The sequence below is a fragment of the Gavialis gangeticus genome, unplaced genomic scaffold, assembly GCF_001723915.1.
Source record: "Gavialis gangeticus isolate Ggan-Ray unplaced genomic scaffold, GavGan_comp1, whole genome shotgun sequence".
Lineage (NCBI taxonomy): Eukaryota > Metazoa > Chordata > Crocodylia > Gavialidae > Gavialis > Gavialis gangeticus.
In genome coordinates this window covers 19,322,726-19,336,037 of record NW_017728997.1, presented here as the reverse complement: position 1 = coordinate 19,336,037, position 13,312 = coordinate 19,322,726, and the positions used below count along the sequence as shown (strand labels likewise).

The 13,312-nt window shown below is 60.5% G+C and overlaps 1 protein-coding gene across 3 annotated transcripts in view; it reads left to right on the top strand.

The window, feature by feature from the left end:
* Positions 1-6: 6 nt before the first annotated feature.
* Positions 7-13,312, top strand: part of BRPF1 (bromodomain and PHD finger containing 1) — a 19,456-nt gene continuing 6,150 nt past the window's right edge. The window contains exons 1-11 of one of the 3 annotated variants that reach the window (XM_019504892.1): positions 7-636; positions 1,704-2,663; positions 6,375-6,531; positions 6,879-7,010; positions 7,325-7,453; positions 8,409-8,721; positions 9,756-10,070; positions 10,597-10,887; positions 10,985-11,132; positions 11,398-11,534; positions 11,643-11,761. In XM_019504892.1, coding sequence (XP_019360437.1) covers positions 41-636; positions 1,704-2,663; positions 6,375-6,531; positions 6,879-7,010; positions 7,325-7,453; positions 8,409-8,721; positions 9,756-10,070; positions 10,597-10,887; positions 10,985-11,132; positions 11,398-11,534; positions 11,643-11,761 — 3,297 coding nt within the window. In that variant the 5' untranslated portion in view covers positions 7-40. Of the gene's footprint in view, positions 637-1,703; positions 2,664-6,374; positions 6,532-6,860; positions 7,011-7,324; positions 7,472-8,408; positions 8,722-9,755; positions 10,071-10,596; positions 10,888-10,984; positions 11,133-11,397; positions 11,535-11,642; positions 11,762-13,312 lie in introns of all 3 variants that reach the window. The other 2 variants (XM_019504891.1, XM_019504890.1) reach the window with 2 other exon arrangements.

The following is a 13,312-nucleotide window of genomic DNA, read 5'->3' as shown; positions in this document are numbered from 1 at the left end:
GCGGGGGCTGGGCCGGCCCGGGGCCCGCGGAGCCGCCGCCATGGGCGTGGACTTCGACGTGAAGACCTTCTGCCACAACCTGCGCGCCACCAAGCCGCCCTACGAGTGCCCGGTGGGCACCTGCCGCAAGATCTACAAGAGCTACAGCGGGATCGAGTACCACCTGTACCACTACGACCACGACAACCCGCCGCCGCCCCAGCATGCCCCGCTGCGCAAGCACAAGAAGAAGGGACGCCAGGCGCGCGCCGCCAACAAGCAGTCGCCCAGCCCCTCCGAGACCTCGCAGTCGCCGGGCCGCGAGGTGATGACCTACGCGCAGGCGCAGCGCATGGTGGAGGTGGACCTGCACGGCCGCGTGCACCGCATCAGCATCTTCGACAACCTGGACGTGGTGTCGGAGGACGAGGAGGCGCCCGAGGAGGCGCCCGAGAGCGGCAGCAACAAGGAGAACGCGGAGGCGCCGGCCGCCGCGCCCAAGGCCGCCAAGCACAAGAACAAGGAGAAGCGCAAGGACTCCAACCACCACCACCACGGCGCCGCAGCCGGCACCACGCCCAAGCTGCCCGAGGCCGTGTACCGGGAGCTGGAGCAGGACACCCCCGACGCCCCGCCGCGCCCCACCTCCTACTACAGGTATGGTCTGCACGGGGCTGGGGCGCTGTGCCCCGGGCCTGTGGAGCTGCCCGCCCTGCTGTGCTCCCTCCTCCAGGCCCCTGCGTGCACTTGCCCGGTGGCTGCGTCCTCCCCCTGCACCCTGTACCCACGTCCCACGCTCTGCTACAAGGTCTCCCGCCAGCCGCGGGGCTCTGCTCCAGGCAAGCCCTTCTTCTCCGGCTATGACGGGGCTCTGCTCCAGGCAAGCCCTTCTTCTCCGGCTATGACGGGGCCAGTCCAGAGATGACTGGCTGTGGCCGAGCGGGTGAACTGCCTCAGCACCTCGTGGAGATGTGAGCACTGCGAGCTGGCAGGAGTGTTTGCATAGCGACCTGGGCCATGGCTGTCTCTGCTGCAGAGCACGATGTCAGCGCTGCTCTGGTCCTGCTGGCTGTAGCAGAGGCCTCCCCAGCCACGTGTCTGTGCGTGCTGGCAGTTCCTGTGGTGGCAGACTGCTGCTGCTGTTGCTGCTTCTGGGCAAGGGACCAGAGGCTCAGACTTTTTCTAGAAAGAAAGAAAATAAAAACAAAAATAATGCTCTCTACCCACAACTGGCCGGGGAGGAGCAGAGGCAGCTGCCTCTGCCTAGCCATACATGGGAGCACTTCCTTTGTCCTCTTGAGTGCCAGGGATACCTGCTGCACAAGCGCCAGGACACAAGAACCTGGCACTGCCGTGCCTTGAAACTGAGAGCAGTGGCCCCAGAGCAGCAACCTCGGGGCTCGTGCAGGTTCCCCACGGTTGTCTTGTATCAGTGAGTGCCTTGTGCTCCCTCCCTCCCTCGCAGCTCGGGGAGCACTGTAGTCCAGCTTGGGCGGCGGTGCCACATTGTGCTGCCACTCTGGTGGGTGCTGGAGAATGGGTGTGAGCTGCAGCACATCCTGCTTCCCAGGTCCCTTCTGCATCCCTGCTCTTCTGGGTCACAGCTGCTGCGTGGCTGCCACGATAAAACCCCCCTAGTCTAACCTGTCCCCTCTCTCCCTGAGGTGGGCTGTGTGGGCCTGCACCCACGATGGGTGCTCATTCCCTCTCCCCTTCTCTTTGAGGTACATTGAGAAGTCAGCCGAGGAGCTGGATGAGGAGGTGGAGTATGACATGGATGAGGAGGATTACATCTGGCTGGACATCATGAACGAGCGGCGGAAGACGGAGGGTGTGAGCCCCATTCCCCAGGAGATCTTTGAGTACCTGATGGACCGGCTGGAGAAGGAGTCCTACTTTGAGAGCCACAACAAGGGGGACCCCAACGCACTAGTTGATGAGGATGCGGTCTGCTGTATCTGCAATGACGGGGAGTGTCAGAACAGCAACGTCATCCTCTTCTGTGACATGTGCAACCTGGCCGTTCACCAGGAGTGCTATGGTGTGCCCTACATCCCCGAGGGCCAGTGGCTGTGCAGGAGGTGCCTGCAGTCACCCTCCCGGGCTGTGGACTGTGCTCTGTGCCCCAACAAGGGCGGAGCTTTCAAACAGACGGACGATGGGCGCTGGGCACACGTGGTCTGTGCGCTCTGGATCCCAGAGGTGTGCTTTGCCAACACAGTGTTTCTAGAGCCCATCGACAGCATCGAGCACATCCCCCCAGCCCGCTGGAAGCTGACCTGCTACATCTGTAAGCAGCGTGGCTCTGGGGCCTGCATCCAGTGTCACAAGGCCAACTGCTACACTGCCTTCCACGTGACCTGTGCCCAGCAGGCTGGACTGTACATGAAGATGGAACCTGTCCGCGAGATGGGAGCAAACGGCACCTCCTTCAGTGTGCGCAAGACAGCCTACTGTGACATCCACACGCCCCCGGGCTCCATGCGACGGCTCCCTGCCCTCTCTCACAGTGAGGGGGAGGAGGAAGATGAGGAGGAGGAAGAGGAGGGCAAAGGCTGGAGTTCGGAGAAGGTGAAGAAGGCAAAGGCCAAGTCCAGGATCAAAATGAAGAAGGCGAGGAAGATCCTGGCTGAGAAGCGAGCAGCGGCACCAGTGGTTTCCGTGCCCTGCATCCCCCCGCACAGGTACGGCCAGGTACCTCCCACTCCACCTCCCATGCACCCAGGCCTCTGCCTTACTGCTTTGCAGCTCAGGTGTGGCCCTTGCTTACAGGCAGCCTCACTGTCCCCAGCACTGCCTCTCCCCTCCTCCCCCACACCTACCTTAGCAAGCCCCTGCTGGCTTTGTTCTTAGGTAAGAGCTCAGGGGACTTACGCCTCTGCTCTGCGCTGTGCTGTGGTGCCATGGAGGTGGCTGGCCTGGAAGAGGCAGGAAGTTGGTGCCGTTAGACCAGCGGCAGAGAGCGAGCTTAGCTGGATGTGCCAGGAAGCAGCTGGGGGTTCCCAGGGCTCCTTTTCTGTTATACCGATCTCAGGGACACAGGAACAAGCTGTTGCCAGAGAGGGGGAGCTGTTAGCTGGCAGGCTAGTTTCGCCTGTGCCTCTGTGGAGAGGTGGGGGCTTCATAACCGAGACTTCTTTGCCAGTGGCTGCAGTCTGGGTGAGCTGGCCAGGCTGGGGCTGAGCTGACGCTCTCGTCCAGCTGTCTCTTCATCCCAGCCCCAGAAGTCAGCATTCCCAGCCCCGTCTGAACCTCCCTTCTTGAGCACACCTGGAACCTGGCTCGCTCCTGGGAAACCCCAGCTCGTGCCTCTACTTCTCACCATCTGTGCTGGCCCTGGTCAGCTGCTTCCTGCCGAGTCCCAGCCAGCCCTCCAGCATCCATGCAGTTTGTGGGACCCAGTGTCCTAGATTTGATTGCCTGCGGGGCTAGGGCAGCTGCTGGGGAACACAGGAGTTGCAGTGAGGGAGAACTAGACTGGAGGCCCGTCCTGCCCAGCCCCAAGTGTTTCTGAGAGGGGAACAGGAGCAGCTGGGGAGTAATTCGATATTACATCTCCCACGGTCTCCTGTAGACAGGCTCTGGCCTAAGCTCTGGCATGGGACATTTTTGTCCTTGTCCAGATGTGTGAGCATTGACTGTGAGAGCTCTGGGTGGTCTTTAGCCCTGAGCATACAGCCCCTTTGGAGCCTGGTGAGTTCCTGGCCTCAGGAGACACAGGCGATACTGCTGGCTGGCTCCTTTGAGTGTGATCTTGTCCCCCTTTAGTTTGTTGCATGCTCCCTTGTCTGGGGTTACAAGGCAGGGAGCACAGAGGAGCCGGGCCCAGGGAGTGACCATGGTGCTTCTGGCCCATCTGCCTCATGGCAGCATGTCTCCTCCACGGGCCAGAAAGGCTGGGCCTTTGAGCCTAGGTCTGGTCCCTGGACAGAAGTGTGGGGCTTGCTTCCCAGAGATGAAGGCTGCTCAGCAGCAGGACTGGGGCATGGCGTATGGTGGCGACAGGTCTCCCAGCTCAGCTGGCTCTGTGTTCTGTTGCTGGTCTGCAGCCTCCTTTCTTGCAGGCTTTGCTGCTGTGTGATATGCTGATGAGCTGCATGCATGCTGGCCTGCCTTGGTAGATCGCAGGATCGTGGGAAAGCTGGACTGAAAGGGGCCTCCCAAGGGCAACTAGTTCAGCGTCTGCTCCAGGCAGGGTCCTCCCTAACTAAACCGTCCCGGCCCCGTGTCTGTCCAGCCTGCCCTTGGAAACTTCCAAAGATGGAGATTCCACGGTGTCCCTAGGCAGCCTGTTCCGGTGCCTGCCCACCCTCGGCGTCAGAACGGTCCTCCTCATCTCCAGCCTCACTTCCCTCTGCTGCCGTTTGTTGATGGGAATGTCATGGGAGACGGTGTCAGAAGCCTTGCTAAAGTCAAGGTACATCATATCTGGTGCTCTCCCCTGTCCACAGAGCCTGTCACTTTATCATGGAAGGAATTTGGGTTGGTCGGGCACAGCTTGCTTTTGGTGAACCCAGACAGGCTGTTCCCGATCACCTGGTTCTCCTCTAGGTGCTTCACGATAGATTTCTTGAGGACCTGATTCGTGAGCTTTCCAGGTATTGAGGTCAGGCTGACTGGTGTGGGGTTCCCCAGATCCTCCTCTTTTCCCTTCTTAAAGGTGGGCACTGTATGTGCCTTTTTCCAGTGGTCTGGGACCTCGCCCGACCTCCCCGAGTTCTCAAAGAGGAGAGCTAATGACTCTGACGTTACCTCAGCCAGTTCCTTCAGTACCCTTGGGTGCATCCCATCTGGCTCTGCCAACTTGAAAGCACCTAACTTCTCTAAGTAATCCCTAACCTGTTCTACTCAAGGCTGTTTGTCCCCTTCCCTATCTTTGCTGCCAATGACGCCCATCATCTGGTAGCTGCCCCGGTTTGTGAAATGTGAAGTAAAACTGGCATTAGATGCTTCAGCCTTCTCTGCATCCTCTATAGCTAGATTGCCTTCTGCATTCCATAGGGAACCTGCGATTTCTCTGCTCTTCCTCTTCCTCTTGGCATGTGGACCCTTTTCTATTGCCTTTTAAAGCCCTTGCCAGTTGCATCTCAAAGCATGCCTTGATCTTCCTAAGTTTCTCCCTGCTCACCCATGCAGTGCTCTTGTACTCTTCCCTAGTGCTGTGGCCAAGTTCTGTAGGCTTCCTCTGTGAGCTTCAGCTCACTGAAGAGACTGAAGAGAGCCTAGCCAGGCTGGCCTCCTTTGCCCTCCTGTTCTTCCACTGCATTGGGATAGCTTGCTCCTGTGCCCTTCAGAAGGCCTCCTTGAAATCCAGCCAGCTCCCCTGGACTCCTTTACCTCTCTGACTTGCCTCCCAGGGGACCTGCCTGCCAGTTCCCTAAGTGTGCTACAGTCTGGAGCATGCAGAGCAGCCTGGGCACGCCTGCCTGAGACGCTGCTAATCAGGGCTGGCATTAAGTGCTGCCTGCATGTCTGTGGCAACAGGAGGCAGACAAGGCAGCCCTGGCAGGTGCACCCGTGGGCTGGGTGTGGTGAGGATCTTGTATGGGCCTGTGCAGCAGGCATTGGCTGGCCCCAGAGGCAGAGCACATGCCTCCCAGGGACCTCCTTCCCTCCATGTCCTGCTCATTGCCCAACTCCTGCATCCCTGAGGGAGGAGCCGCAGAGTCTCCAGGCAGTAGAAGCAGCTGCAGCAGGGACCTGTGGCCAGGCTGAATTGCCTGCAGTCTGCGCTGGGTGGTCTCTGCCCTGTGCTGTGGGCTGTGTGCTCCAGCCCTCTCCCTGCACCTCCCCAGCTCAAATCCCCCTGGGTGCCCCCTGTACCAGTGTCCTGCCCTGTCCCTCACCCGCTCGGCTGATTCCCCTCCTAAATGCCTCCCCCACATGTACACAACAACGTTTGCTTTCTGCTATGTTCACTTCCCTGCCCCCCAGTCTGCCTGGGGTGGCTGCAGTAGCGTTGCTGTGGAGGAGTCCTGCTGCCTCCCTGCTGCTGGTCAGCTCGTGCTTGCTGACTGTACACTGCAGGCTCGCCCGAGGGGTGCCTTGTCTGAACCCAGCGGCAGGCCCAGGCACTACCATGACGCGTGTGATTCAAGGCTGCTGAACGCCTGGCTGCTTTGTTACTCTCGTGCACCATCCCCTGCCTGGTCCCCCGGGGAGGGTTTGTGGGGAAGAGGGTAACCAGCCCTCTAAGCTCATGTGGCATCTGCCCCACTTCCAGAGAAGCAAGGGGGAGCCCCTGCCTTTCTGAGGCTCTCCTGCGCCGCCAGCTCGCCTGGCACTGCAGCAGTCCCCTCAGCCACATAGAGCAGCAGTGCGGGGCCTGCCAGTGGTACCTTTGGCAGCTCAGACTCTGCTGTGGCTGACTGCATGCGTTTTCTCATATCCCTCAGGCTCAGTAAGATCACCAACCGCTTAACCATCCAGAGGAAGAGCCAGTTCATGCAGAGGCTTCACAGCTACTGGACGCTGAAGAGGCAGTCCCGCAATGGGGTCCCTCTGCTGCGCCGGCTCCAGACGCACTTGCAGTCTCAAAGGAACTGCGATCAGGTAGGGGCTCCCTGCCTGGTGAGAAGGCAGCCCGGGGCCCAGAGCATTTGCTGCATGTGGTGCTTGCAGTTTCATGTGGGAAGGAAAGCCCCTGGGTGCCTGCCACTGCTGCTCCAGCAGCCTCTACTGCCCTTGGCGTCACAGACTTGGCAGGCAGCGACCCCTGCCAAAGCCTTGGGGGGGCAGGGGAGGGGTGGCAGAAGTGAGAGCCTAGATGGGGCTGTTGGTAACGAAATGTGAACCCTGACGGAAATGGCGCATCAAGCCCCCCCAGACCCTTTGTCCCAACTTGCTGCCATGGGGGGGCTGTGTCCCTACCCATCCCATAGCCTCTGCTGTTCCTGCAGAGAGACACTGAGGATAAGAACTGGGCCCTCAAGGAACAGCTGAAATCCTGGCAGCGCCTCCGCCATGACCTGGAGCGCGCACGCCTGCTGGTGGAACTGATCCGCAAGAGGGAGAAGCTCAAGAGAGAGACGGTAAGGACTGCGAGCCCTCCTGGGGGACCATCACCCTCAGCCCCTCTGCTCACTGTGCTGTGCCCTGCATGTGGGGCACGGGGCTGGGGGAGACATTGCCTCCATTTCCCAGGGCAGCACCAGGCAGAGCTGGAACCAGTTCTGGTGCCAAGGCCCCTGCGTGTGGCTATTGTGTGGGCAGGGTGACGCCTGCAGTGGCTTCTCCTTCCTGCGTGGGTCTGTGGGGCCTGTGGCCCTGGCTGCCTGGCCAGGACAGGCGCCATGCATGGGAGCAAAAGCTCCTGGCTCAGAGGCACCGTGTCCATGTGTTCCAGATCAAGGTCCAGCAGGTGGCACTGGAAATGCAGCTGACCCCTTTCCTCATCCTCCTCCGCAAGACTCTGGAGCAGCTGCAGGAGAAGGACACGGGCAACATCTTCAGCGAGCCGGTCCCTCTGTCTGAGGTAACAGAACTCTACGAAGTAAGAACCCCCTCCCCCAGCTTTCTGCTTCACTTGCACTCGACCCGGGCTCGTGCACGGGCACCCAGACCGCTGGCGCGGCCAGGGGGCAGCTGGGAGCAGGCCAGCTTGTCCCAGTGGCGGTTGTTGAGGGGATGCAGGGCAGAGCTGCTGCCCTACTGACCAGGCTGAGCTTGGCTGTGGCTCACACCCTGCGGGCTGGCGGCTGCTGCTGACAGAGAGCTGAAAGGCTCCGTGCTCTTTGTGCACATCAGTGATCTCAGCATGCAGCAGGCCAGGCTGGGGGAGCGGGGTTTCCTGCCGGGAATGGCAGCTGCTGGCAGCCGGCAAATGTCATGCTTCGCACTGCCCCTCAGGTGCGCCACTGGTGGAGCCGGGAATGGATGCAAACAGCGTCTGGCCTCCGAGCAGCCCCCAGCACAGTGGGAAGTGTGGCTGGAGGCTGTGGGTTACAGTCCACTTGGGGGGAACCATGCGCAGCCAGCGCCTGCAGGTCCGGGCCCAGGCGCTGCAGCAGTGCCAGGGCGTCCCTGCCTGCGCTGCTGCCGGCTCCACGTCGTTGGTTTGTGTGTCACCCCCCCCCCACCTACACCCTCCCAGGAATGGAAGCAAACTGCTTCTCTGCCCCGGGGAATTAATTCTGGATGCTGTGGCCTGCAGGCCAGAGGATCCAGCTGGGTCAGAAACATGGTGGGGTTGGGGGCACCTCCACAGTGCTCTGCCTTGTGTTTCTGTGAGCTGCAGCATGCAGGCAGCGTGCGGAGCCAGATCCAAGATCCAGGAGCTCTGGGGTTTTGCCATTCCCTCTGGTCACGCAGGGCAGAAGGTGCATTTGGGATGGAGCACCAGCGAGCAGAGCCTCTAACAGCCACTTTCTTAGAGCAGGTGGTCATGAGGTGGAGCTCCTGCCTCTGAGCTCTGGCGCCTTCCTTTGCAGGTCCCAGACTACCTGGACCACATCAAGAAGCCAATGGACTTCCAAACTATGAAACAGAACCTGGAGGCATATCGCTATCTGAACTTTGATGATTTCGAGGAGGACTTCAACCTCATCATCAATAACTGCCTGAAGTACAATGCCAAGGACACCATCTTCTACCGGGCGGCCATCCGGCTGCGAGAGCAGGGGGGCTCCGTGTTGCGCCAGGCTCGCCGCCAGGCAGACAAGATGGGCATTGACTTTGAGACAGGCATGCACTTCCCTCACTGCTTGCCTGTGGATGATGCTCAGTGCCCAGGCATCGAGGATGGTGGGTACCAACTCCCAGCCCCGGGGATCAAAGGGTTGACCCGGGAGTTAGAGCTGGAGTTTTATCAGATTGTCGGGGGCCTGGGCAGGGCAGAAACAGTCCTGAACATGTGTTGTCCACCATTCCCATCCCTCTGGTGGGGTCTCTTCCTTGCACTGCTCCCTGCGAGCTTGAGGGGGGGTGGTGAGCCCACTGAGGCTGTTGTACGGCAGGATGGGGCAGTGCTGCATTTCCAGTTGGGGCCAGAAAGCTGTTCCAGGCAGCTTCTGGCCCTAAAATGGCCTGAGTCCCCTCACCAGTCAATCCTCAGCATTGTCCCTGTTTGCAGTGTGTGGTGAGCTGCCAGGCTGCGGCAGGGGGGTGCCCTTGCTGCGTGACTGCACAGTGTTGCCTGAAAGAAGTGAAACAGGCACTTGAGAGCTGGGCTTCCCTGTCATGGCTCCACCCCGGGGGACGGGTCAGTGTAGTGTTGTGCCCCTGGGTGGCCCCTGGACAGATTCTCTCTCTGGTTGGAGCACACGCCCCTTCTCATTCACCCGCATACTGAGCGGTGGTTCCTGCCTGTGTATGGTGCCCAGGTACAGCTGCTGCTATGTGTCCCTTGGCCGGGCATCTCTTCCCTCTAGTCCCTGACTGTGGTCCTGGCTTCTCTTGGCTTCCTGTAGCCTGCAGTGGGTGTGTGGAGCAGAACCCCTGGCTGAGAGATGATCTTGTCTGCCCAGGTCCATCCCTGCCCTGCAGCAGTCTGGCAGCCCGCTAGGGTAGAGAGGCCAGGAGCTGAGCAGGGACTAAGGGTGTGGGGATGTCCTTGTGCCTGGGAGGGGACTATCCTTTCCCTGCCCCACGATGGCCCAGATTGTGCTGACTTCCTCCCTGCTGCATCCCAGTGTCCTGTTCTTGTCACTGCCTGGTGCCAGGTGGAAGCATGCTGCTGCCCCCCCCAGTGTTGTGCTGCCCCTGAGCTTTTCATCCATCCTCCTGTGGGACCAGGAGAGATCCATGCCTCTCACCCATGTTCCTCTCTCTGCCCCCAGAGGATGCACGGCTGCTGCTGACAGAGAACCAGAAGCACCTGCCCTTGGAGGAGCAACTGAAGATCTTGCTGGAGCGGCTGGATGAGGTCAACACAGGGAAGCAGAGCATTGGACGCTCCCGCCGGGCCAAGATGATCAAGAAAGAGATCACCATCCTGCGCCGGAAGCTTGCACACCCACGGGAGCTGGGCCGGGAGGTGCTGGATAGGCATGGGGGCTCTGCCAGGGGCATCCTGCAGCCCCACAATCCCTGTGAGAAGGACACACAGACCGACAGTGCAGCTGAGGAGAGCAGCAGCCAGGAAACTGGCAAAGGTAATGGCCGCATGGGGGCCCATGCCCCAACAGAGTTGCGGGCTGATGTGTGAATAGGGGCGTGGAGTGGAGGGGCTGCCCCTGCCATGTCCCTGCAGCAAAAGAGGGGCCAGGGCAGCTCGCTGCAGAGAGTGGGGGTCACCGCCAGCATGCTTGAAGTCTGGCCTGGAGTAGCCTGGACCCCTCCAACAGGAGAGGCTGCAGTGGGTGGAGGCAAGGGGTCCCCACTTCTCTCTAGAGTGCAGCTGAGGTCCCCTCCTCAAGCATGGTGGCAGAGCAGGATCAGTGCAAGCCATTGGGAAAACAAGGGAGCGGCTGAAGCTGCACCTGCCAGAACTGTTCGAGAGCCCAGCTGCACCAGAGCCTCACTCCTGGTGTGATGAGGCTGGCTGTGAGAGCAGCAAAGCCAGGGTGAGAACCCTGCAGGGCAGCTCTCTGCAAGAGAAGTCCCAGGGCTGGCCCTCCTTTCTGTACGCTGGGCTCACGTGGGGTTGACACCCACTTCCCCCCGCCACCTCTGTTTTAGGCCTGGGCCCTAACTCCTCCTCCACCCCAGCACATGAAGTTGGCCGTAGAACCTCTGTCCTCTTCTCCAAGAAGAACCCCAAAACTGCAGGACCCCCAAAGCGGCCAGGGCGCCCTCCCAAGAATCGGGAGAGCCAGCTGGTCCCTGGGCATGGGAGCAGCCCCATCGGCCCCCCGCAGCTTCCAATAATGGGAGGGTCACAGCGGCAGCGGAAGAGGGTAAGAAAGAGCCCACACCAGAGCTCCAGCTCGGACAGCGACAGTGATAAATCTGCTGAGGAGCCTCCCATGGGTGAGTGTGGCAGCCCCAGCCCTGTGGGAGTCTGTTGTGGGGTTCAGGACTGGGGGCTGTGCGTAGCTCATGCTGCCCCTCTGCCTGTCTGCTGCAGACCTGCCTGCCAATGGCTTCAGCAGCGGAAACCAACCCGTGAAGAAGAGCTTCCTGGTGTACCGCAACGACTGCAACCTGCCCCGAAGCAGCTCCGACTCGGAATCCAGCAGCAGCAGCAGCAGCAGCGCCGCCTCCGATCGCACCAGGTGCGGCACTTTGGCATGGCCAGGCAGCCCCCCGCCTGGCCTGGAGCTCCCCCAGGGTGTGGGCTCCTCCAGCCTTTGGCACCCCCTCAAGCATTGCTCCTCCAGAAGCTGCAGTGCTGTGGGGTGCCACGCAGCCTACCCCCCCCTTCTCCCATAACATGGGAGAAGGATCTTCCTCTCTCCAAGGGTGCTGACTGCAGCAGGAGCAGGAAGCCAGTGCCTACACGGCTCTGAGCAGCCTAACTGCTCACTCCCTCCCCCGCAGCACCACACCCTCCAAGCAGGGCAGAGGGAAGCCCTCCTTCTCCCGCGTGAACTTCCCAGAGGACAGCAGCGAGGACACGTCTGGGACAGAGAATGAGTCCTACTCCGTCGGCACCGGGCGAGGTGTTGGGCACAGCAGTGAGTGTTTTGAGCTCTCGCACAGCAATCCCAGTTCCTGCAGCAGCAGGGAGGGGCAGTGCTGACTCTCTTCCCTCCTACCCCCACTTCCTCTCTCCTTTGGTGCAGTGGTGCGGAAGAGCATTGGCCGTGGGGCAGGGTGGTTGTCAGAAGACGAGGACTCCTCTCTGGATGCCCTGGACTTGGTGTGGGCCAAGTGCCGGGGATACCCATCATACCCAGCGTTGGTGAGTATGGCGCACACTATTCCACCCAGGTATGGGGCCTGGCCACAAACCATCCAGTGTAGGTGCTGGCTCTGCAGGGAGCCAGACTGCCTGGCCACATGTTAGATGGGGCACAGGGACTCCCTTTCCAGCAGCACAGCACCGCCAGTTCCCTGCCCACCTGGACCCTTGCAGGGTGCAGGCTGTATAGCTCTGCTTCCCAGCGACCTGGAGAGAGCCAGGACCTGTAGCCCCCAGTGCCTGCCCCAGAGAGCTCACAGTTAAGGCAAGGCAGCACAGGATGCTGACACGGGCACTGTGAAGTAGGACACAACTGGCCGGGGGTCTAAGCACATGGTCTCATTTAGGGACAGTCGCACAAGGCCCACAGCTGACAGCAGAGACTGCCCTGGGGCTGGCAGCTGTCACTGAAGAGGTGGCCTGCGGGAGGCACCGCCTCTTCCTGCATTCCTGGCGCCATGGAGACAGCGCCCGCCGCTGCCTGGCTCAGCCACCAGCAGGCAAACTGAACCTTAGAATCACTGAGCACAGCACAGGGAGCGCTGATCTGCCCCGGGTGCTCCCACACCTCGTGGCTCCAGGCTCCCCCCAGCTGCACTGAGAATGGGGCAGAGAAGGGCAGAAAGGAGGATCAGGGTCTGGAACAGCTCCAGACAGGGAGAGATGGGGCCTCCCAGCTTAGAGAGAGGACGGGATACAACAGAGGTCTGTAGAGTGTGGGCGGGTCAGTAGGGATTTCCTGTTTACCCTCTCAGAACTAAGGGACGGGCCATGAAAGTAGGAAGTGGGTTTCAGCCGTTCCTCTGCACGCAGTGTGTAGCTAACTTGCAGAGCTCGTTGCTGCACAGGGTCATAGAGCTGACCGATCAACCAGGGTCAAATGAGGATCAGACAGACTTGTGCTGGACGGGGCGGTGGGCACAACCCGTTAGAGCTATGGGTGTGGGCTCCGTTTGGGTCTTTCCTGGGCCTCTAAAGGCAGGAAACTAAGGGCAGGAACAGGGCAGTCTGGTAGCCCCTGCATAAATCCTACTGCTCTTAAGATCTGCTTTGTGGTGTTGCAATACAGCCATGGGCTGGATGGACCTGTGGTCTGGCCCAGGACAGGAGCACATCCATTCTTATGGGCAGAGACTGCAGCACAGAGCTACACTGGGGTCCTAGACCCAATGATCCAGTGTTTCTGGGCTACCAGTGCAGCAGTCTGGAACAAAGGGCCCTGCTCCGGCATCTCTTTCAACTGTGGGGATTTCCCAGGCTTCTGGGCTTTGCCAGTTGCACCCTCGCCCTCCCCCCTCTGCTCCATGTATCGGGAGGTTTTAAGCCTCCCCCAGCAGTGCTGGTACTGCTGCAGCCTGGGCTGGGGATGGGGCTGGGCTGTGCCAATGCTCCTGCTGGGACCAACCCCACAGGGTCCAGGCTGGAGGGTCTGCACCTGGGGTCAAACTGATGTCAGATTTGGGGTCAGTCCGTACCATGGTTAGATTGGCACAGAGTGGGGGGCTGCAGCAGGGGCACGGCCTCTACCCGGGACCTCTTGACTGTATATTG